The sequence below is a fragment of the Caretta caretta genome, chromosome 10, assembly GCF_965140235.1.
Source record: "Caretta caretta isolate rCarCar2 chromosome 10, rCarCar1.hap1, whole genome shotgun sequence".
Taxonomy (NCBI): domain Eukaryota; kingdom Metazoa; phylum Chordata; order Testudines; family Cheloniidae; genus Caretta; species Caretta caretta.
Genome location: NC_134215.1, coordinates 38,076,558 through 38,101,238, shown reverse-complemented (window position 1 = coordinate 38,101,238; position 24,681 = coordinate 38,076,558). Strand labels below are relative to the sequence as shown.

Genomic DNA, 24,681 nt, shown 5'->3' with positions numbered 1-24,681 from the left:
AAACAGGCACCTATCAACAGGGACAAAATAGCTGCAATAAAAAAAAAAAAGAATTAAAAAAACAAGTACTCATCAAACAATTAATTACAGCATAATGGTGCAAAGTTCATTAGTCCCTTCACCTGCTCTAAAATGCTAAGTGAAACCAAAATGAAAGCTCATCACATGCACAGTCTGTTATCTAGGGGCTGTGGTTTTTAACTCATTGATGTTTGCAATGCATTTTCAGAACATCAGATAGAAGGCACTAGGGTAGAATGCCCAGGACAGCAGGGCTCCTGGAAGACTAGCATTCTCATTGAGCCTTGGGAGAACAAGAATGGAACGCACTCAGATCAACCCGGAGGGGGCGGCTGTAACAGACACACAATTGGGATGCCTCAGAAAGGAGAGCAGGCCGTGTCTACAAACTGTAGGCAACATCCCAGGCCACGAATAAATCTACCCTGAACCTCCCTCTTTTACTGACCATCCTATTACAACCACTGTTCCTTGTTGACGTAATTCTATCATATCCTTTAGCCCAAAACCATGTTACAAGGCACTCACTTTGTCTCCCATGCACGCATACCTTCCCCAGCACTTGAGACACAAAGGAGATGGAACAGTCCAAGCCACCTGTGGTAAAATGAGACACATGCTTAATGAAACACTTAGATTACCAGCCACCAACATCTTCCTGGAGACTGATTATCAGGAGACCTCCCCTTGTACTGTTTCACTCTCTCAGTGCAGCTGTAGTTGGTCTGCGATCTCACCTCTCAGCGAGTCAGAGATCCTCTGCAACACCTGGATGATTTCAGTAGCCAGCAGAGGGAAATAGTTTTGTGGGAAGAATATAGGCAGGTTATTCCCCTGGAGCTTGTTGCACAAGTGGTCAGGCAGACACACAACCTTGTTGAGGAGGGTCTCTTGCAATCTGGGCAAACCAGCCTGTGCCTGCTGATGACAGACCTCCCACATCAGAGCCGACATGCCTCCAGTCTGCAGAAACTGTTCCAGGATGCTAATGACCTTCATCAGCCGAAAGCTGGGACTGGAAAGAAATAAGAGTGCCCCCCCCCCTTTTAATTAATGAGGAAGAGTACAAACAAAAGAGAATCATAGAACTGGAAGGAACCTCAAGAGGTCATCTAGTCCCATCCCCTGCACTCATGGCAGGACTAATTATCTAGACCATTCCTGACAGGTGTTTGTCTAACCTACTCTTAAAAATCTCCAATGATGGAGTGGCAATCATCCCACATCCCCGCTGTGATCCCATCAACTCACACATAGTGCCACAATGCACCAGAATGTAATTTAAGATTAGCAGTGAAATAACACTGTATCCCTACAGCTACTTCTGCCTGTGACTCTCACTGCACTTTACACGCGTTAGCAAATTCAGCCTCACTACCCCCATGGGAGGTGGGGAAATATCATCAGTGCAAAACAGTGAAAAATGAAGCACCAAGAGCTGAAGTGACCCTCTCAAAGCAACACAGTGAGTCAGTGGCAGAGCCGGGAATAGAAGCCAGGTCTCCTGGGTCCCATCCCTGTGTTTTAACCACATTAAAATCTTTCTACCAATGTAGTTATGCGCCTTCTACCCTTGGGCCCTGAATCATGACCAGAATGCCAAAGCCAGGAATCATCAGGCCCATCTTGAACATTCCCCTTTTATGCTTTGATGTGTAAAGAAAGGCCTCTCTATCCTGCAACTACAGCTGAACCTGGGGATTTGATTACAACACACTCGTTCTTTCACATCATTACAACAACTGCAATGTGAAGTATAAGCAGGCCAGTGCCCATACTCAACACCCAGATTAAAGCATTGGAAGTGACCACAAAGTTAGCATGGTTCATGGACAAGGCTACAAATAGACAGGTCTTTTCTGCACTAAACTGAAGCCATGTTTACCAGATCATCTGACTAGGTTGGAATTGTAGTGTGAAGGGGCCATCACATGTTTACATGCTTTTAGTGCTAACAAATATGGGGCTGAAGCCAGGCTTACCAGGTAGAAATGATGGAGTCCAGCAGAACCAGAAAGGCTTGGTCAGCTGGCCCGTCCAAGAAAAAGCTATCCCATAATTCCTTCTGCTGATCAGAGGTAAGAAGTTCTATCCATTCTGGACTCAGGTTACTGACAAGACCTCGCAAAAAGGCAGAAAAATGCACACGGGTAAATTCTTCCCTGTCCTTCAGGGGGGCTTGGTTTTCAGTTCCACCTAGGTAGCACTTAATTGTGCCAAGCGCCTCTGAGATCTGGACTCCATTCCTGGAAGAGGAAAGGATGTTGATAGCTTCTCGTACCACACGTCCAACTTCAAAGGGCTCAGAATCCATCTGGTAAAGTCACTTCTGGAACTGATCAAACAAAGGGGAAAATGAAGCAGAGAAAGATGGTGCCCAGACACCTGGCTACTGCAATCTCTCTGAAAGGGCATTCTGTTTAGCCTGCAGATGAAATGAGTCTCGTAGTCTCAGCCCAGCCACTAGTGGGTGTTTCTCCACATCACAAAACTCCCACACAAACTGGCAGGCCTGCAGGCCTCTGCCCAGCACTGGAGGATTATTAGTTAATTATTATCATAATTTATTTGTATTGCAGTAGCACTTCAGAGAAGAGCCATGCAAATCCAATATCCGCAGACCATTTATGTGGATTGATGCACATGTATCCGCATAGGGCTCTACTTAAGATCCCCTGTCATGTACCAGGACCCATGATTTGACTGAGATCAGAGCCCCATGGCACTAGGTGCTGTAAACATATATGGGGCCTCAGGGTGTTAGGTGTTGTTTGCACAGGAGCTGAGACATTAGGCTCTGTGCATGCACACACCCGGTCTCAAGTGCTGTGCACACACACAGGGGCTGACCAAGATCTGGGCCCCAATAAGCTAGGCCTTTACACACACATGACGTCAGATCACAAAGAGTGCCCCCTCTTCCTGCCCCCGACACACATCCTCAGACTGCAGATGCCGTGGGCATGCACGCACACACACACAGGGCCTGTGGCATTGCACATGCATGCATACAGGCCCCATGGTGCCAGGTGCTACACACACGGGGCCCATGGTGCCAGGTGCTGCACACACACAGGGACACACGCACGGGTCCCATGGCACTAGGTGTTGCGCACCCACACAGCCCGTGGTGCCAGGCACAGCTCACACTCAGGCACACACACAGATACGGGACCTGCAGGGCAAGGTGCTGCACATACATGCAATCAGGGACACAAACGGGGCCCGCAACGCTAGATGCCGTGTGCACACACACGTGGAGGGGGGGCACGGCGTTAAGCGGTGCACACATAGGTGCACACACGGAGGCCGCGGCGCTAGGCGCTGCACACACGCGCGCGCGCACACCGTGAGGGGCGGTCCCTATCCCTGTCCCAGGCGCTCGCAGCCCGCTTGCCTCGCTCTCCAGTGGCGCCGGCCGGGATCCGCCGTGTCTCGCAGCGGGCAGGGGCGGGGCTAGCAGCACCCCCGGCCCAGCGCGAGCCTCGCGTGAGGGCGGGGCGCCGAGATGTGTCGTCCCCCCACCCCAGCCTTCCGTGACAGACTTACCCCTCCGGCCCGCGCGCTCTTCCCGCTAACACCTTCTCGCTGTCACCCAGCCTAAGATTCGCCACACCCCACCCCCAGTCCACGCGTATCGAATCTGCTGAGCCGGGGCCGAAGGCAATGCTTGAAATGTCCCCTCTTAAAGAGACAGTAACACGTGACAGGGGAGCGTCCGCTCTTCCCAGCCCGCCCCCCCACGGGTCCGTGGGTTTTCCCTCTCCCAGCACCCGCTGCTCACCCCACGTGGGGTTCCCCCACCCCACTCGTACCCTGTGGTGTTTCCCGACCAAATCCAAGCCCCGAGAGCTTACAGGGGCGGTACTAGGAGGCTCGTTCACGGCATGTCACAGAATCGGGGCTGGGCGGGCTGACCTTGGCCCCAGGACGGGAAAAGGCGAAGGTGTAATAGCAACGTGCAGCCTAGCCCACAGTGGGCCCCTGAGATTTCTTCATCCCTAGCAAGCAACGCTGGTGCACAGGGCAGTACCCCTGGAGAAAACACGTTCAGGCCAGGGCCTGTACGTGCACATGCCTTATGCGGATGGGTTGTATTAGTTGGGCTACACCACGTCTACCATGTGATCTGGATTGGCAGCTGCAGCTTGCTCCTGTTGTCACTTGGTCAGGGATGCAGGGAGTTCTTAGATCTCTATCTCCTAGCTGCAAAGGAGATATTCTGTTGCCTGTTCCTGCCTCATTACACTGCTTTTCTTCTCAGGCTCCTGTTCCACGCCACTGTGCCTCTTAATGCAGCACCTTGGAGCAAGCCCTCAGCCAGCATCAGGCTGATTCCCTCCCCCATTTGCCTGTTAGACCTGAGCAACAGGACATTCCACTCTCCTAGGCAGTTAGTGGGATGTGACATCATCCCGAACGGGACTGTCCACCATACCTGTTTATTTTTTTGCCTCCAATACGGGCCTGCTGGCTGTCTCTCACAGTTGTCTTGGCAGGATGCAAAGGGAAGTGATAAGTTATTTTCAAGAGCAAGGGAAGAGGTGAGAATTCCAACTGATTCCTTCATCAACTGAGAAGAGTATGGGTCTCACTACAGACTCTGAGCCAGAGTAGCAGAAAGACAAAGGAGGCTCATGCCACTCCTGAAACTAGTACCCATGTGACATGCCCTCTGGTACAACTATGCTAGGAGGAATCTCTGCTCAAGTCTTCGAGACTGTAGATGAAACAGCAGGGGAGTAGAAGGGAAGAAAAATACAGTTCAAGCTGCACTTACTTTATTTTTACCATGTGTATGCACTGACCTCATGACACAATCACTGTTCTCTAGCTCAAATTAATTCTATTACCTTTCCTCTTGATCAGCCAGCTGCCGTTGCCAGTAACATGAAGCTCATCCATTCCAGGATTAAGTGGAAAAGATTTTATCTTAAACATTTAAAATAAAAAGGAGCTGTTAGAGTTGCTACCTCACCCCCACAATGTACAGGTGAGGCCAACAGTCTACAGGGAAGGAACCAATGAATATTCTTTAATCTTAACTCTATTGGTTTATTCAATATAGTCATTCTACACAAATACAAACACAACATGACCTAAGATGCTACAAAGTTATACAAAAAAAAATCAAACTTTATAGATTGACTGTACAATAGATGCTAAGTTACTTGCCTTTTGCAAGATTACCCAAATTAATCCAAACAGCATCAGTCTCAAACCGCCCCCTTTTCATTGCAGTAAGGTGGGGTTTTGATAGTGTTGCCAGTTTGTACTGTGTTTTCTAAAGGTGGAAACATTTACACCATTTGGTAGAGGGTTGTGTGTGAAATTTGTACCAAAACCCTTCAGGAAGGGCCAGGGGATCCCTAAAGAGGGCCGTTACAAAACAGTCCTTCAATTCTTGGCCTGTTTCTAACATGCAGTAGGTGACGCAGTGGGACTGGCCAAAAATCATCACCTTCAATGTCATGCAAGTCTGCAGCACCCTGCCTCTTTGTACAAACAGAAATTTATGATCTCACTATTCAGGGCATGGGGGCAGAATGACAACTGACTATTTAAGTTTGAGGCGAATTTCTGTGTTTGGGTACCACCAGTTCTGAAGATCTGCACTGATGTCTTGAGATGGATAACACCTCACCCCACCCCATCCCTTCTCTTAGTAGTAGCCAGCCTTATGATTCCCAAAAGAGGTCAGTATTTTAGTTTTTTCTGCATGGCATGCTAAGCCTACTGGCCAGGAAACCCCCTCCTCTTAATTTGCCTTCACTGCCAGGTTTTGATTTCTCTCACTTCCCCTTACCCAGGCCCATTATAAAAAAGGTACAATATTTAGTCTGGTGGGATTTAAGTTAAAAAATAAAAAGCTGTCCAGTCCTTTTTGCTTTATCGTGAAGAGTTTGAGCTGGAGCGGCTGCGATGACGTCTTCGGCCTGGAGATCTGGATCTTGACCGTCGGCGAACAGGGGACCTGCGTCTTGGAGATCTGGATCTGCCAGAGAAAAGGACGAGAAAAGTTTCATTAGGAGACAAGGAAAACAGGTTTAAATTACTTTACATGCATCTAGCACCAGAAGGATCCCAAAACATTTTATACAAAGAGCTCTAGTGAAATGCAGACATCTCTGGGGTGGAAGGAGGCAGCTCAACAGCACACAACTCAGCAAGAGGGAATATTTTGAACAAGGATACCATGGCAAGCCACCAGAGAACAAACTGGACCATGGGCTTTTAAATTCTCACCTGAAAGACCTTGCCCCACCCAAGTAAAGAGCACTATACTCTATTTATATTTCACAGAAAATCGAAGAGCTAAGTTGATCTTACTGGTATTTAACCTGTGAATCCAGGGAGTCTAGGTACTCCAGTGCCAATACTACCACCAGCAGTACAGCCCCTCTGGCTCCGAACATTAAACTTGCGTTGTTTTTCTTTATCACACTGCAGAACTGTTAGCTTACTGCAACTTCAGAAAGGGGGACAGAGCCTGGACTACAAACAGAAGCCAGTAATCTTAACTGACTTTGTAGGACCTATATACATGCATCTAATGGGAAGCACAAAACAAGAAGATATCATGAACTTAAAGCCAAGAAAAAATGGTTACCTGCCTTTCATAACTGTTGTTGAGATGTGTTGCTCATGTCCATTCCATGTCAAATGTGTGCACGCCACATGCATGGAGATTTTTCCCCCAGTGGTGTCTATAGGGCCAGTTCTAGCACCGCCTGGAGGCCTACGCTCATGTACCAGTATAAGGGGCGCGACCAGCCCTGCGCCCTTCTTGCCGTCAACTCCAACAGCAGAGTAGGAGGGCGAGTCATGGAATAGACATGAACAACATCTCGAAGAACAGTTACAAAAGGTAGGCAACTATTTTTTCGAGTGCTTGCTCATGTCCATTCCATGTCAGGTGACTCACAAGCAGTGTCCTTGGAGGTGGGCTGGGAGTTCACAAGCATGCCGATAGCAACACAGCTCTCCCAAAACTGGCATTGTCTCCAGCCTATTGGGTGATTGTATAATGGGACATGAACGTGTGAATCAACGATGATGTTGCAGCCCTGCAGATGTCCCGAATCAGTATTTGCGCCAGGAAGGCCGCTGAAGACGCTTGTGCCCTTGGTAGAATGGGCCTTCATAACGGCCAGAGGCAGGACTTTCGCTTGCTCATAGCATGCCCGGATACAGACTGTAATCCAGGACGAGATCCTCTGGGAGGACACCAGGAGACCTTTCATTTTATACACAACTGCAACAAACAGTTGCATGGATCTGCAGAAGGGGCTCATCCGGTCAACATAGAAGACTAAGGCCCTTCTCACATCCAGAGGGTGTCGGCATCTTTCCTCCTCTGATTTATATGGTTTTGGGAAGAAGACCAGCAGAAAAAGGTCTTGGTTGACATGGAACTGCAATACCATCTTGGGTAGAAAGGCTAAGTGGAGATGCAGTTGAAACTTATCTTTAAAGAACACAGCGTAAGGAGGCTTGAAGGTCTGAAACTCTCCTGGCCAAAGTGATTGCCACCAGGAAACTGAACTTCCACGAGAGGAGCACAAGGAGAAGGACCAGGTTTAAGTCTCAAGGCGGAATTGGATCATGGACCTGTGGGTAGAACCTCTCCAACCCTTTAATGAATTTGCTTGTCATCTTCTGGCCAAAGACCAATCTGCCTCAGGTCGGGAATGAAACGCCGAGATGGCCACCAGATGGACCTTGACTGAAGACAGTGAAAGGCCTTGCTGCTTCAGATGAAGGAGATATTTCAAAATGGACTGCAAAGATGCCTGTGATGGGCACAGGTTCTGCTCAGCTGCCCAGCAAGTGAAGTATTTCCACTTGGCCAGGTAGGTTGCCCTAGCACAGAGCTTTCTGCTACCTAGCAAAATACCAAGCATGCAGTCTCATCCACATTTAGCTATTCAGCAGCACCACCATCAAATGCAGACCTACTAGATTCGGATGGAGCAGTTGCCTGTGGTCCTACGACAGCAAGTCCGGTCTGAGAGGAAGTCCAGAAGGCTGCAACTGTGAGATCTACGAGCATGCTGAACTTATACTAGCGAGGCCATGCTAGGGTGATCAGGATGACCTTTGCCTTGTCCCTTTTGATCTTCAGAATCATAGAATATCAGGGGAAGGGACCTCAGGAGGTCATCTAGTCCAACCCCCTGCTCAAAGCAGGGCCAATCCCCAATTTTTGCCCCAGATCCCTAAATGGTCCCCTCAAGGATTGAACTCACAACCCTGGGTCTAGCAGGCCAATGCTCAAACCACTGAGCTATCCCTCCCATCTAGAAGAACCTAGGCCATCCGACCATGACCGGAGGAAGGAATCTGAGAGAGAGTCTTTGCCTTGACCAAGCCTAGAGCAAAAGAGGTGACATTTCTTGTTCTGCCCAGAGGTAACAGGTCCACCTGGGGAGTCCCCCACCTCTGGGGGATGATGCTGGTGACCTGAGAGCGGAGAGATCACTCGTGGTAAGAGGAGAACAACCTGCTGAGGTGATCTGCCAACACGTCCCACTCTCCGGGGAAATGCGACAACGCCAGGTGAATGGAGTGCTTCACAGAGAAATCCCAGAGCCTGATGGCTTTCTGAGAGAGGATCTTGTAGTGTGCCCCTCCCTGTTGGTTGATATAAAACACTGACACTTTGTCATCGATACTTGCACCTCTCTGCCTGAGAGCTGTGGAAAGAACACTTCGCAGGCCAGGCATATTGCCCTGAGTTTCTTCACATTAATGTGTAATGACACCTCATCCCTCGACCAGAGACCTTGGGTCTTGAGGCTGCCCCTCACCCCAGGTCCAACGCATCTGATACCAGCATGATTGAGGATCGTGGGCAGCATTCCCTCTAATTTTTCCCACGCATGTGCGGAATGTATTTTGTTATGTGTACCAATATGGAGGTGATGTCTCACACATCGCCTCCATATTGGTACACATAAAATTCATGTGGTGGGGGTGGGGCCAAGGGATTTGGAGTGTGGGAGGGGGGCTCAGGGCTGGGGCAGAGGATTGGGGTGCAGGGAGTGAGGGCTCCGGCTGGGGGTGCAGGTTCTGGGGTAGGGCCAGAGATATGGGGTTTGGGGTGCAGGCTGCCTGGGGGCTACAGCAGGGAGAGAGGACTCCCCCACAGCTCTCTCTCCCTGCAGCAGCACCTGGGCAGGGAGAGGAGAGAGAAAAAAAGAGAGGCACCGCTCCCTGCTGCAGCAGGTCCGTGCTGCGGGAGAGGCGCCTCTGTCCATGTGGCTTACAGGGAACTTAGGCCATGGGGACTCTAAGGGTACTCCAGATCGAACCGAGGCCAGATCTAACCACCACGTCAGGGAAACCAGGACAGACATTAGAATGGTGAGAATAGAGTCCAGATGGTGCCTGCTCAGCAAGTAGACCGACAGGAGCCACATCTGAAGCTGTCTGAGGTGCAGTTGAGCATGCCACACCATGTAGGTACATGCTGCCATGTGGTCTAGCAAACACAGAAACACCCAGGAGCATCAGCCGGTGCACTGACACTCAGGTGATTAAATCTGACATGGCTTTGAACCTGGCCTCCTGCAGGAAGGCCCTGGCCTGAGACATGTTGCATACAGCTCCTATAAATTCTGTTCTTTGCACCAGGCCTAATGTTGACTTCTGCTCGTTTATTAGGAGGCCCAGCACTCTGCAAGTCGCTTGTACCGAGATGCTGTGGTGGACTTAACCCCTCAAGAAGCCTTTTATCAGCTAGTCATCGAGGTATGGGTAGATCTGTATACCTCGGCACCAGAGGTGGGCCATGACTACTGCCATACACTTCGTGAAGATTTGCGGGACCACCAAGAGGCCAAAGGCAAGTGCTGTAAACTGGTAATGTCTGTGGCCCACCATGAACCCAAGGAAGCGCCTGTGTCCTCAAAAGATGGAGGTATGTAAGTATGTGTCCTTCAAATCGAGGGCAGTGTACCTGGATCTAGTGAGGGAATGATGGAGGCCAGAGAAACCTTGAAGAACCTCAGTTTCCTGAGATACTTGTTGAGGCAACGCAGGTCTAGGATAGGCCGCAGTCGCTCTTTCAGCTTGGGAATCTAGAGATAGCAGGAGTAGAATCCTTTCCTTCTCAGTTCTGGAGGAACTACCTCCACTGCCCCTGCCTGTAGGGTTGCACCTCCTAGACAAGCGTTCTTAACTCTGAGGTTTTACTGTACAAAGATTAGGGAAGGACAGAGATTAAATGAAGGAGGGAAAATACAAGAGCTAACATCTGAAGGACATTAAACAACAGAGTTTGGTGGTTGATGGATATACTGTGGATCTTACATCATGTTAACTCAGCTATTAGGGTATGTCTACATTACAGCAGCATAGTTACCACACACTTCAGTGTAGACACAAGAGGTTTTTCCAGCAATGTAGGCAGTCCATTTCTCCGAGAAGTGGTAGCTAGGTTGATAGAAGAATTCTTTTGTCAGCCTAGCTGCGTCTACACTGGGAGTTAGGTCGACATAGCGACATCACACAGGGCATATTTTTCACAGCCCTGAGTGATATAGCTAGGTCAATCTAAGTTTTAGGCCCTGGTATGTAAAGAAATAGGTGTCTCAAAAACTCCAAAAGCTGTTCTGAGCATGGCCCAGTAAAGATCTCCAATCATGTCCCATAGTGGTAACAGCAGCTTCTAACAGATCTTTAAGAGTTTGTGTTTACTAAACCAGGAGTGAAGATGATCAGTCTCCAGGTTTAATAGGTCACTGATAAGGTTTGCTGAAATCAAGCCCAGGGAGGCAAAGTTACCAATGATGAAATCTGTGCCACAGACAAGATACTTGGTGCTAAGAACTAAACTTTACCACACCCTTTTTTAGCTTACACATTTCTACGGTACTTCATAAAATATGGCTCACCTTCTCCTCATGCGAGGTGGCGACCTACGCCACATTGGTGGTGGTGGCAGCATCCTCCTTGGTGGACTAAAGCGCCTGGGAGGTGGCCTAGGCCGAGGTGCCAGTACAGCTGTAGCAGTGATCTCCTGACCATCAATCTGTCCTGTTTACAGTTAAAAAGAATGAGCTACAAATTTCCAGCACCAGTGTGCTACACACAGCACTATTGCACCCCTGCTACAGATTTCCATCCTCACAAGGTTGCTGCTTTGGTATGTTTGGAGCATTCGTGATCTAGTGGTTGCAGCAAGAATCAAGAGGGCTAGGTTCTCTCCCCAACTTTGCCACTGACTCATCATCTCGCCCTGAGTAAATCATTTAGACAGTCAACTTAACAATCACTTCTGCCTAAAAACCATGAAAGGTTTAGAACCTACTATTCTGACAAGCAACAATTCAGATGACAGAGTTTGTTTTTTTTTGGGTCATTTGACTTTGTAAGGCAGTGATTTATGTAAGTTCAGTTTAGCTGTCTCCCCTGTATGGTCAGTTTCACTGCTTGTGTGAGTCCCTCACCCCTCAATAGAGAAGAGAAAGACATGGGGGGGAGGGGATTAAGAAAGTGAGATTGTAAAACCACAAAAGTTGATAAGGCAACTCAGGGCAATGATCCTTTAAACTCATTTGTATCAACCCTCATATCCTCCATGGATTTCTATTAGTCCTGCCGGTTTCTTTGCACAACATCCGGTATCTACCTCCATCCATATGCTTCAGCGCCTTCTCAGCGTCATCTGGATTCTCAAACTCCACATAGGCATAACCCTTGGAGAGATGTGGATTTAACCTGTCGACTGGCATGTCAATCATTTTAATCTTCCCATAAGTGGAAAATATTTCCATGATGTGATCCTAGAGAGAGAAACAGTGATTATTAAGGACACTGCCAATTCCCACTTTACCAGATGGTATTGATAGGGAATGCTAAACTGGAGGCATACACAAAACAAGATCAAAAACCAGTATCAACATCAAGGAAGACCAATCTTATTAACTGGATATGGATACAGTTGGAATTCCTACCAGCCCTCTATCGCTGCCTACTCAGCTTCTTCCTCAGAATTCCCAAGCCCTACAAATATCTACTGACTACCCTCCTCAAAAAAGGTCATAGGATCTAGGCTGTGGTAAACTGGTCAGGAGTGAAAGAATGAATGAAGTCATGAAGTTTATGTGGGAAATGGCAAGGAGAGGGGCTGTCTGGGGTCAAACGCTCAAGATGACAGATGTATTTTCTCTCTAACATTTACGATCATTTATATAGCATCATATAGTTACATGTTCCCTCTAAGAAGGCTTCACACCTCACCAAAACAATTATCTGGCAAGGAGGACTGAACTGAGCACCACTCCTGCAGATCAGTTGCAGACATTCTCAGCTGGCCTCCAGTTGTAATTTTTCAACTTCCAGCAAAGACAAATGTAAGGTACACAACACCCTGCGAGAGAACCAGGAAACCAACTACAGGTTTAAATCCAAGTCCCCTGCTTAATAGCACAGGGCACTAGATCTGGGACATGGCATACAGGTCTTTTGAGAACCATACCCTGGCATGGATTAATTGCTCTTGGTGCCATGCAAGTTTCCCCACAGACAGGTCTGCCAATGCACCTCAACCTTGCATATGGATAATGTAAGAACTTCCAACACAGTGACACCTGATTGCAAGCTAGTAATAAACTGTTTCTGAAGATACTTTTTAAAAAAACTCAAATCACTCTCCCAAAGATGTGAAAGTTCAAGGATAAAGAGGGGCAGGCCATTACCTTGGTCACATTTCTGGTGAGTCTCCCAACATGCACTTTGGTAGGTCTGGGTGATGGACTCCGTCTCTTCCGCTCTTTTTCGTCTCTCTTGGGTGGCTTCGACCTGAGTTGAATATCACAGAACTATCAAATCTCCTGGTAACATACAAGCCAATCCCCAAAACTAAGGCTACGTTTTAGTCATGGTCATGGACAGGTCACTTGCAGTAAACAAAAATTCATGCCTTATACTATATACCCCTAACTAAAACTTCAGGGGAGGGGGGGTAGGAAGAGGTGCAGGTGCTCTGGGGGGCACCGCAGCACACAGCTCGGGCCCCCTGCTGGTGCTCCATGAATCCGTGACTTCTGTGATGGACTCACAGCCTTACCCATAACACATAAAGGTGACTGGCAAAGGATCATTTTGAACCAGACTTGTATCTTGTTTTGCTTCTTTATAATAAATAAGGGTCTAAAATATCTGCAGGAATGGAGAGTTTAAAAGAAATATCCTGAATGTCAAATCTGTTTATCTCTGATTTTGCTGGAGGACCTCTTGGGATTTAGAGCATATGTACTGTGAGTTCTCATACATTAACTGAAGAGGAGCTAGTGTCTTGCTGGGTTCATAGCCAAACCTAGCAACCACTTCCATCAGCACAGGTTTGGTTTTGGCAGCTTTCTGTCTATGGACATGTTATTAGGATGGAAGACCAATGAATTATGAAGCAAGCTTAGCAAGGAATGTTCCTACATAGCACAACCGTGTTGTTGCCAAAAGCTTAAGATAAGATTGCCGGTGATGGACATAAACCAAATATCCAGCCAGACCACCTTAAAGACCTAACTAGAAATTGATCCAAGTGGCGCTCAATCTGCAAGAAGGCTACATAGAATCATAGAATATCAGGGTTGGAAGGGACCTCAGGAGGTCATCTAGTCCAACCCCCTGCTCAAAGCAGGACCAATCCACAATTAAATCATCCCAGCCAGGGCTTTGTCAAGCCTGACCTTAAAACTTCTAAGGAGGGAGATTCTACCACCTCCCTAGGTAACGCATTCCAGAGTTTCACCACTCTCCTAGTGAAAAAGTTTTTCCTAATATCCAACCTAAACCTCCCCCACTGCAACTTGAGACCATTACTCCTTGTCCTGTCCTCTTCTACCACTGAGAATAGTCTAGAACCATCCTCTTTGGAACCACCTCTCAGGTAGTTGAAAGCAGCTATCAAATCCCCCCTCATTCTTCTCTTCTGCAGACTAAACAATCCCAGTTCCCTCAGCCTCTCCTCATAAGTCATGTGTTCCAGACCCCTAATCATTTTTGTTGCCCTTCGCTGGACTCTCTCCAATTTTTCCACATCATTCTTGTAGTGTGAGGCCCAAAACTGGACACAGCACTCCAGATGAGGCCTCACCAATGTCGAATCGAGGGACGTGATCATTCCTCTCTATCTGCTGGCTATGCCCCTACTTATACATCCCAAAATGCCATTGGCCTTCTTGGCAACAAGGGCACACTGTTGACTCATATCCAGCTTCTCGTCCACTGTCACCCCTAGGTCCTTTTCCACAGAACTGCTGCCTAGCCATTCGGTCCCTAGTCTGTAGTGGTGCATTGGATTCTTCCGTCCTAAGTGCAGGACCCTGCACTTATCCTAGTTGAACCTCATCAGATTTCTTTTGGCCCAATCCTACAATTTATCTAGGTCCCTCTGTATGCTATCCCTACCTGCTACCGTATCTACCACTCCTCCTAGTTTAGTATCATCCACAAATTTGCCAAGAGTGCAATCCACACCATCCTCCAGATCATTTATGAAGATCTTGAACAAAACCGGCCCCAGGACCGACCCTTGGGGCACTCCACTTAATACCGGCTGCCATCTAGACATGGAGCCATTGATCACTACCCGTTGAGCCCGACAATCTAGCCAACTTTCTACCCACCTTATAGTGCATTCATCCAGCCCATACTTCTTTAGCTTGCTGACAAGAATACTGTGGGAGACCATGTCAAAAGCTTTGCTAACGTCAAGAAACAATACATCCACTGCTTTCCCTTCATCCACAGAACCAGTAATCTCATCATAGAAGGCAATTAGATTAGTCAGGCATGACCTTCCCTTGGTGAATCCATGCTGACTGTTCCTGATCACTTTCCTCTCGTGTAAGTGCTTCAGGATTGATTCCTTGAGGACCTGCTCCATGATTTTTCCGGGGACTGAGGTGAGGCTGCCCTGGCCTGTAGTTCCCAGGATCCTCCTTCTTCCCTTTTTTAAAGATGGGCACTACATTAGCCTTTTTCCAGTCGTCCGGGACTTCCCCCGATCGCCATGAGCTTTCAAAGATAATGGCCAATGGCTCTGCAATCACAGCCGCCAAATCCTTTAGCACACTCGGATGCAACGCATCCAGCCCCACGGACTTGTGCACGTCCAGCTTTTCTAAATAGTCCCTAACCACTTCTTTCTCCACAGAGGGCTGGCCACCTACTCCCCATGCTGTGTTGCCCAGCGTAGCATTCTGGGAGCTGACCTTGTTCGTGAAGACAGAGGCAAAAAAAGCATTGAGTACATTAGCTTTTTCCACATCCTCTGTAACTAGGTTGCCTCCCTCATTCAGTAAGGGGCCCACACTTTCCTTGGCTTTCTTCTTGTTGCTAACATACCTGAAGAAACCCTTCTTGTTACTCTTGACATCTCTTGCTAGCTGCAGCTCCAGGTGCAATTTGGCCCTCCTGATTTCATTCCTACATGCCCGAGCAACATTTTTATACTCTTCCCTGGTCATTTGTCCAATCTTCCACTTCTTGTAAGCTTCTTTTTTATGTTTAAGATCCGCAAGGATTTCACTGTTAAGCCAAGCTGGTCGCCTGCCATATTTACTATTCTTTCGATACATCGGGACGGTTTGTCCCTGTAACCTCAATAGGGATTCTTTGAAATATAGCCAGCTCTCCTGGACTCCTTTCCCCCTCATGTTATTCCCCCAGGGGATCCTACCCATCAGTTCCCTGAGGGAGTCAAAGTCTGCTTTCCTGAAGTCCAGGGTCCGTATTCTGCTGCTCTCCTTTCTTCCCTGTGTCAGGATCCTGAACTCGACCAACTCATGGTCACTGCCTCCCAGATTCCCATCCACTTTTGCTTCCCCTACTAATTCTTCCCGGTTTGTGAGCAGCAGGTCAAGAAAAGCTCTCCCCCTAGTTGGCTCCTCCAGCACTCGCACCAGGAAATTGTCCCCTACATTTTCCAAAAACTTCCTGGATTGTCTGTGCACCGCTGTAGTGCTCTCCCAGCAGATATCAGGATGATTAAAGTCGCCCATGAGAACCGGGCGTGCGACCTAGTAGCGTCTGCGAGTTGCCGGAAGAAAGCCTCATCCCCCTGGTCCGGTGGTCTATAGCAGACTCCCACCACTACATCACTCTTGTTGCTCACGCTTCTAAACTTAATCCAGAGACACTCAGGTTTTTCTGCAGTTTCATACCGGAGCTCTGAGCAGTCATACTACTCCCTTACATACAGTGCTACTCCCCCATCTTTTCTGCCCTGCCTCTCCTTCCTGAACAGTTTATCCTTTGGGATTTGCCATAATGACGGAGTGTTCAGTGTTGAACAGATTTCCTTTCTCTCAAGTGTTTTATTAGCCACTGGAGTTACATGCGTGTTCTCAAAAACAGATGCGTTTAAATACTTCTTAAAAAAAATTTTTTTTGCTATTGCTCAGCTTTCAGTTTCTTGACTTGTGATCCCAAATGCACTAGGTTCACCAGTCAAAGTCTACCAGGGTAGATAAGATCTAAATTTCTGTTTTTAAAAAAAAGCAGATAAACTTTTGGAAACAATATTTCAGACCCTCTACATACATCACAAATAAGTGAAGGGGCACTGTAACAGGGTGCTGGCTAAGGAACCCTGAGCCAGGCCTCTGTCACACCAGCTGCAATTAAGAAAGGGGAATTAGAGCTGGCTGAGTAAGCCCAGGCCTGAGTGGCAAACGGGGAACAGCTGCCAGCCTCTTTAGCCAGGGGCTACATAAAGGCTGGCAGGAAGGAAGCCGAAGTGGGAGAAGGAAAGGGAGGAGCCAGAGAGTTAGAGGGAGTGAGAGCTCTTCTCTGCTGGCTGCAGGAATTAGAACAGGGGTTCTCAAACCCAGGTCAGGACCCCTCAGGGGGTCGCGAGGTTATTACATGGGCATCACGAGCTGTCAGCCTCCACCCCAAACCCTGCTTGGCCTCCAGCATTTATAATGGCGTTAAATATATTAAAAAGTGGTTTTAATTTATATTGGGCGGGGGAGCTGCACTCAGAGGCTTGTTATGTGAAAGGGGTCACCAGTACAAAAGTTTGAGAACCACTGAGCTAGCAGTTCCTGGGGCTGTGATACTGAAGCTGTAGCTAGGTGGTGGGAAAGTAAACTGTAAATAAAGAGCACAGGTGATTGCACCAACAGAGAGGTCTCTGGCTGGTTTGTGGGTGCAGCAGGGGCAGAAGCCAGAGAGGGCCAGCTGCACCTCCATTACAGGCAAAAAGCCAAATTATATTTGGGTGGGGGAGAAGGTGCATTTATACTGGTCCACCAATAAAACCCCTTCACAATAGTCATTTCCACATAATTTTAGCAGCTATCCCAGACAGGTTTAGGTTAATACAGACATACCATTTGAAAACGGAGTTTTCAAGCTTTCAGATGGTATCAACCAATGGATTTTATCTGTTTTCCAATCGGTTAAATGGGGATATTACCTCACAAGGGCACACTGGTGAAGACTGTTTATAGTGCTTTGAAGTGGTAAAGTTAAATGCAAGTATTATTAACTCTAACTGCTCAAATTAGTGGCTGCTAAGAGAAAGAATCACACTATAGGGGTTGCATAAAGGGGATGGGAGAAGCTAAGGCATGGGAATAAGGGCCCATCTATACTAAGGACATTTTAGAAAAGTTTCACAGCATTGCTAATGGGAACCCAAGTGTAAATGAGTTATGGCTGCTGACACCATATTGGTCAGAGTAACTCCCAGCAGAGTTAGAGGACAGTACTGAAAATTATGTCTGCAACTGAAACCCCAATGATACTATGGCTCCTAGCATTGTTAACATCAGTTTAGGTCATGGGGAAAAATTCTCCTAAATTTCCTAAGCGTAGACAGAGCCTAAGAGACAGCAGGCTATTATTCTTTACCCCTTTGAAGTCAAAGAACAGTGAGGGATGCAGGAGGTGACATGGGCACAGTAAACAGGCAAATTATAGATCTAGCAATTCAGAGCTTTCCGATTTCTGCTCTCTAGACAGAGACCCTGGTGCCATGTGATTATGCAATCACTTAAATTGCTGCATATTTCTGGAGTATTTTTAAATTGGCACATAATTGTACTCCAAAAAAAATGAAACCTTTAATTTGAAACAGTTAATTCTATAATCTTTATAGTTGCTAAAATACCCCTCACAATGTGAAGTGAATGTAAATTGATGCTGTAGGAATGTGTGCCTATATCTTGGGGAGGGAACACCTTGAAGATAAAAGTTCCCAATAATTTCATTGGAATGTTGGCTCTGAAATCTGACAAATTAATATGACAACACTAGCTATTTGACTACTGAGCATTTTAGATTTATTAGCCTGATATTTCTGCTATCATTTTTAGAGGTACTGGCAGGGCGTAGCTGGCACCTACTTGCTATCAAGTCAAATCTAATCCCACCCCCAGAATTTAAAGTGAAGAGAGTACGGAAAAAGATGCACCCCCTGTCTACCAGCAAAAGCCTCAACTGCCTCCTGGATATCAAAACTGAGAACACCTCCCCCAGCCTTTCTAGGCATCAAAAGCCTAACGCATCCCCCAACCTGTTGATGTGGAAAGCCAGTTATTTTCACGTCTACAATCACAGTCACTATAAAGATCTGAAACATGCTGAAAATTACTTACATCCCAATCCTGCAAACACACACACGATTAACTTGGCTATTGTAATTACGCCCATTTGCAGGATCAAAGCCATAGCCTGTAAGTGCATTAAGCAGGAACCATAACTTTTGATACATGCACATACAGTGTCTAACACAATGGGACCCTAATCCTTGTTTGGAGCTTTTTGTACTATAACAATACAAACAATAAGCTCTGAGGGTGGCCTACGGCAAATATCAATAAACCACCAAAAAGCATACTGAACCGATTACAATAGACTGAGTGGGGGAAGCAAAGTACCTGACATACACAAGGCCTTTGTTACAGACCCCAAATTTTCACACTTTTAAGATTTGTTTCCAGCCCTTCCTAACGTCCACGTCTACATGAGTAAATGAAACATTGTGCCTGTATAGCACCTTTGTGGGGGAGAAAAAAATCAAACTGTTTCCAAACAACTGTCCAGTACAGACACTTCTTTTGGGGGGAGAACAGTCTAGTACTCAGAAGGAACTGGACTAGACAACTTATGATTTTGTGACTATTCACAGCACTAGTTTCATGTTATACCCAAAGTGAAGAATTCTAGAGAAACAAAGAAACAGATTCTACTCAGTTCAATCTCTACCTTACAAGGAATTGTGTTTTTCTTTAAATTTTTCCACCAGTTTCAATCTGCTACAAGTCCCAGAGTATGCAGAGAAACAGTCTTATATGCCCCACCTTCTGTAGATCCCAAATAATCAGGCATGGATACATTTTAGATACGTGATTTTGCATGTGTGGTATATGTGAGAGTCAGTTATGAATTAATGAGATCTTTAAACTCCTTCCTAAAGAACATGTAGTTATGTTACAAGCGCAGGTGGCATGCATGCTCAAGCAATAGCTAGATTATATCTCTGGGATATGAATAAAGCACGCAATTTATTTTTAAACAGATAGATTAGTTCTCTGTCCACAAGCCCACACACTCCATGGCAACTTCCCAACCACCTGATAATTTTAAGTGGATGAATCAAACTCACTTGGAGCGAGAACGTCTCCTGTTGTCATGTCTACGTCGAGAGGGGCTTGGGGATCCAGAGGAACTGCTGGAACTGGAGCTACGAGAGGTGCTAGAGCTCCCAGAGCGGCTTGATGCAGAGGAGGAACTGGACCCACTGCTGGAACCAGTGCTGGAGCTGGACCCTGAACTGGAAGTGGAGCTGGAGCGGGATCTTTTGGGGAAAAAAAAATGAGTGCAGAATACACAGGGGAAAGGATAGCTGAATATCGTCTCCAGGTAAGCACAAGACAAGAATTGGTGGTTAAAGTGATGAGAGCTCAACTTCACAGCTAACATTATTTCAGCCAAGGGAAAGATTGCACTCTGTGCAAAGCATACTCATTGATAAAGCAAGAGGGTCACTTTTTAGCAACACAATCCCCCAAGGAGTCTTCTAATATGGGGAACCACAAAGCAGACATGTAGCATTTTTACAGGAGCACAACTCACTACTATTTGGGCTATCACTGGGATGCACTACAGAAACTCTGGTTACCTGGTACTGCTACTACCACTGGAAGCACTGCGCCTTTTGCGCGTTTTGTCCCGACCACGATCCTTTTCACTTGATTCCTTGGTGGACACTTTGTCCTTGGATCTGTCCTTGGATTTGTCTTCAGTCCGATCTTTGCGCTTAGTTGGAGAGGGAGCCCTTTAAAAAGAAAAGGTCAAAAGAAATTATTTCACTTAAAAAAACAAAACAAAAACAAAACACTAAACTTTAAAGCCAACTTAGAATAACCATTATTGCAGGGCCAGAGCACTAGGATTTTTTAGTTTTTTTAAAAACACAGATCACAAAAGTTCATACTACAGAGACTTTAAAGAAGGAAGTCAAAGTTGTAATTTAAGAAAATTCTCATTGTGAGAAGAGAGATACATTTCCAATTCCACATCCTCACTGGAAACACCCTAGTATCCTACATGTCCCCAGTGGGGATAAGCCTCGAAAATTCAGACAGAATTATTACCTAGTGCTGGATTTTTTATTATTTTCTTTGAATCCTAGCAAACTCTTCTTTTTCATTCCTGAAAACTCCATTTTCCCTTCTGAGGCGTCCCAAGCAGCACTGGATGGGCCTCACTTATCTCAAATCTCACTTCTAACTCCTTGATTCTGAGAAACGATCCCTAATCGAGTGCAATAAACTCCAAAGAGCGGCCTAGTGACAAGATAAAAGGGTTTAGAAACAAGAAATTAATGTATTGGCAAAAACAACAAACCTATTTTTCAATAAAGGCAGCAGGAGGTGGGGGTCAGCTAATGAGATATTGACAGTATTATATTGTACACACAGTACTGTAGTTACTCACATTGTTACATTGCTATTAGAGCCAAACACCTGTGCCTGCTCACACAGATACACACTGTCCATCTTGCTGAAGACTTGATATGGATGCTTCAAGGTGTCAGCTGACATTTTCATAAGAGTACAAAGGGTACAAATTAGCAAGCCGAGACGTATGGCTGACAGAGAAAACATGGATTTTCCCTGAGTTTTCCTCTGACAGGTGTGTGTGTGTGTGTGTGTGTGTGTGTGTGTTCCTAACCTGCCTTGTGACAGCCATCCACCCCTCAGAGGACTAAGCACTGCTTCCTCTAGAGCCAATTGCTGCCACAAGGTATGTTGGTTAGCAAAGGGGTGTCCCTACTGTGTCCCTACTTTCAGTGGATGCAAGCTGCCTCCATTGCTCTGCCAGCCTTGAAAGCAAGGGACTGAGCTGAGGAACCAGTCTGATGCAGTTACAACAGTGCAACAGTGCATGTCCAAATCTCTCTTGGTGGAAGGCCTACATGGGGCTCAAATTTCATCCACCCTTACAGATCTCTTTGTACTCCTGATACAAATAAAAGGACAGAAATCAACACATCATTAATTCATATTAAAATATTAGTCATGAGCTGAACCCTGGGTGCAATCCATCAGAGGTCCTTTTATCCCATATATAACATGGTATCCCAATATATCTTCATGTTTTAACTAAATTGGTGGATTGCTTACCATTTAATAAGGTGCCAGAGGTATGTGACCTAATAGCCATTAGCAGCAGTTGGTAGATTGCTCCTGTTTGGTTTATGCTCACTACAGAGCCAACTTAACAGTCACCACTATGGTGGTCATAAGCTGTATACAGTATCTCTTATCCTAGTCAACTCATTAAACATTTGGAAGGCGACTGGACATTATTTGCATTTTTAAAAGTGACTATGCACTGCCAGACCCATAAAACAGGATACATAATGCTACTAACAAAAATGAAGCTAGATATTTAGGCACATTACATAAATTACATATTTAGAAACATTACACTGCCATAAAATTTGGCAATACAAATACACTCCATGTAGTTTTCTGGATTTCATATTGTTTTGTCCTTTGAATCTGCAATTCTCTTACACTGATTTTCTGGAGCAGGACAATTTGCCCATTGTCTCCCTTCCCCCCCATGGAAACTCATTTTGTCTTGCTTATTTACAATCAACAAATTGACTGCAAATGTCTACTTTCCGATGAGACAAAACTGAATCTCAGTGAATGAGACAAGACTACATGACTTTCACCCAGTTATCACATGTATTCAGGCTGAAACTTTGTTCCTAGCAAACACTCACTGGAAGATAATTCCATCAGGAACAAGTTATGTATACATTTACAGAAAAACATATACATACATATGCAAGCAATATGCTTTTTTCCTACTTATTACCAAGAAAACCTCTCTACTAACAAATGAGAGTTTCTGCAACACCTAATATCTAAATGAAAAATATAAGCAAAAGTCATACAGAATATGCAGGTTTGATACTTTACTCTCTCACTTTCCTGCTCTAGGGAGTTGTGCACCTCAGCTCTACTCCTGTAAAGTTACATTTCAGTGATGGGTGAGGCAAACTCAGCTCTGCCAAAGACTTCCTGTATGGTCTTCGGTATTAAGGCAAGTCATTTAGTCTCAGTCTTTCTGTGCTCCAAGTCCCCATTTGGAAAATGGTGATAACATTTCCTTATAGAAGTGTTACAAGGTTAAATTCATTAGCATACAAGGAGCAGTTAGCTACTATAGCGATAGAGACCACAGAAATACCCAGATAAATACATGCTTGTGTTCAGTCTGTATCTCAGTTTGCACAGCGTTTTTTAGGGAAAATGTGCTGTAATTTGCAGTGCCAGATGCACTATGGTTTTGCTAGTGACCACAGAACATGTACGGCCTTACTATGAACGTGGCCACGATGACGGCTGATTAACAGGAACAGAAAAGCAGCCCCGAACAGGATCGATACAGAGGCGGATCCTCCCCTAGAACTGCCCCTGCAATTAGCAGATACAGCAGAACACAGAATATGGCGGGAGAGGGCAGTACTGGAACCTGCACCCTGTTCCAGAGCGGCCCACCCCTGACCCCCAGCTACAAGGGAACGCAGCTTCACCATCCCCGCTGCAAAACCCCAGCGGGGCGGCCTGGCCCAAGTGCACAGCGATCCCCGTAAGCATGAGGAAGGAGAGGTGCCTCTGCGGCCCAGCCCTAAACTCCCAGGCAGGTTTTCCAAAGACCCCTCCCCCAAGGCTCCTTCCTCCGGGGCGGGTTAGGTCACGGCCTTCCCATCCCCACCTGCCATATCCTGCTCCGCAGCGCCAGGCCCCTCCTCTAAGGGCCCGGAGATGATCGCGGGGCCCCCCGACGCCTCACCCAGGCCGGATGGCGCAAGATCCCCCGCTACCCTCACTTACATCCTCGGCGCCCGCCACTGCCGCCGCTCCCAGCCCCGTCGCGCTCAATAGACGTGGTTCTGCACAGAGCGGGAAGCGCCCCGGACGGCGCATGCTGATGGCGTCACCCGCCAAAGGCGCAGAGGGATGGGGAAGGCATTTAAAGAGACAGGGTAGAGTCGTCCGTGTCGCTCGCTGCTGCTGGCAGCGCGGGCTGCAGCCCGGCTGAGACTGTTTGCCGCCCCCTAGGTCTGATGGGGGCTGGAGTCATGGCCGCCGCCGACTACTCCGTTCTGCGTGGAGAACAGCCTCCCGGCCCCACTCTCCCAAAAAGCTCTTCGCAGGGTTCCCGCAGTTCACCCGGTGCGTCGTGTCCCCACCCACCATATCTGCCCTGGCCCCGCCCCATCTAACCGCCATCTGCCATAACCTCATGCCAACTTTCTGAGGGAACAAAACCAAACATCCTTGTCCCTTGGGTATTCGGTGGAAAACTGGACAATGGGAAACCCCACCCAGCGTCTTCCAGGGTCTACTCATCCTACACAACAGCATCAGCACCTGCCCCCATGTGTCCCTCCCACCCAGCATCTGCCATGGGCTGTGCACTGCACCCAGCCTCTCCCAGGGCCCTGCTTGTCCTATAGGATGGCACCAGCCTCTGCCATAGCCTCCACGTGTCCCTCCCACCCAGCATCTGCCATAGCCCCTGTCAAGGCTGATTCCCCACTCTGGCACTTTGAGTGCAAGGATTCTAAAAATTAATACTGGCCACTCCAGGCTTGTATTAAATTCCCAAGGTTACAGCTTTTCTTTGACTTTGGATGGGTAGATGGTTCCACCACCCAAGTGCAAAAACCCCTTTGAGAACCCAGGAAGGCACACTTGGGAATTCCTTCCTGTGAGGTACCCTCAAGCCCTTTCACACCCCACCCCCCCTGCTCTGGGGAAGAGCTGAAAAAAAAACAAAGGAAATCAGCTGTTGCCACCAGCTACTTAAACAACATGTGCACAAACCTCTTAGGACAAAGAACTCCAATCCCGTTCTTTAAAAAGGTAAATTTTATTTAAAAAAGAAAAAAATACATCTGAAAACTCAGGCTATTGCTAGATTTCAAAAGAGCAAATACAAAAATTAAGAATCAAGAATAGCTTTCTTTAGGTCCAGCTTAAGGGTTACAAGCAAAACAAAAGCACCTGGGGCTAGCACAGAGGAATCCACAAGCCATAAAGAAATAAAAGATATAAATCCAATTGCTTCTTCCTAGACACTTTCTGATCTACTTACATATCTGAGGTTTTA

General features: G+C 46.9%; 2 protein-coding genes across 13 annotated transcripts in view; both read right to left on the bottom strand.

The window, feature by feature from the left end:
• The window catches only part of TELO2 (telomere maintenance 2), a 47,698-nt gene extending 44,028 nt beyond the window's left edge, over positions 1-3,670 (bottom strand). For 4 of the 10 annotated variants that reach the window (XR_007358954.2, XM_048868022.2, XM_048868024.2 and 1 more), the window contains exons 1-4: positions 3,571-3,669; positions 2,004-2,356; positions 759-1,036; positions 550-618 (exon numbers count right to left, since the gene is read on the bottom strand). Coding sequence is in view for 9 of the 10 variants with exons in the window: in XM_048868022.2 (XP_048723979.2) it covers positions 550-618; positions 759-1,036; positions 2,004-2,335 (679 nt within the window). In the remaining variant the exon portion in view is untranslated. Of the gene's footprint in view, positions 1-549; positions 619-758; positions 1,037-2,003; positions 2,357-3,369; positions 3,391-3,418; positions 3,540-3,570 lie in introns of those variants that run through there. The other 6 variants (XM_048868023.2, XM_048868025.2, XM_048868026.2 and 3 more) reach the window with 4 other exon arrangements.
• Positions 3,671-5,052: 1,382 nt separating this feature from the next.
• On the bottom strand, positions 5,053-23,671 carry RNPS1 (RNA binding protein with serine rich domain 1). 3 transcript variants are annotated; one of them, XM_048868055.2, is made up of 8 exons: positions 23,400-23,669; positions 20,640-20,831; positions 20,165-20,320; positions 19,649-19,840; positions 12,726-12,828; positions 11,657-11,810; positions 10,920-11,061; positions 5,053-6,016 (listed from the first exon to the last, which is right to left on the bottom strand). In XM_048868055.2, the coding sequence occupies exons 2-8, from the start codon at positions 20,708-20,710 to the stop codon at positions 5,911-5,913; spliced, it is 924 nt and encodes a 307-aa protein (XP_048724012.1). In that variant the 5' UTR covers positions 20,711-20,831; positions 23,400-23,669; the 3' UTR covers positions 5,053-5,910. The 3 variants fall into 3 exon arrangements, with proteins under 3 accessions (XP_048724012.1, XP_048724013.1, XP_048724015.1); XM_048868056.2 differs by lacking the exon at positions 23,400-23,669 and adding an exon at positions 23,281-23,387; XM_048868058.2 differs by lacking the exon at positions 20,640-20,831 and having other exon boundaries at positions 23,400-23,671.
• Positions 23,672-24,681: the final 1,010 nt, after the last annotated feature.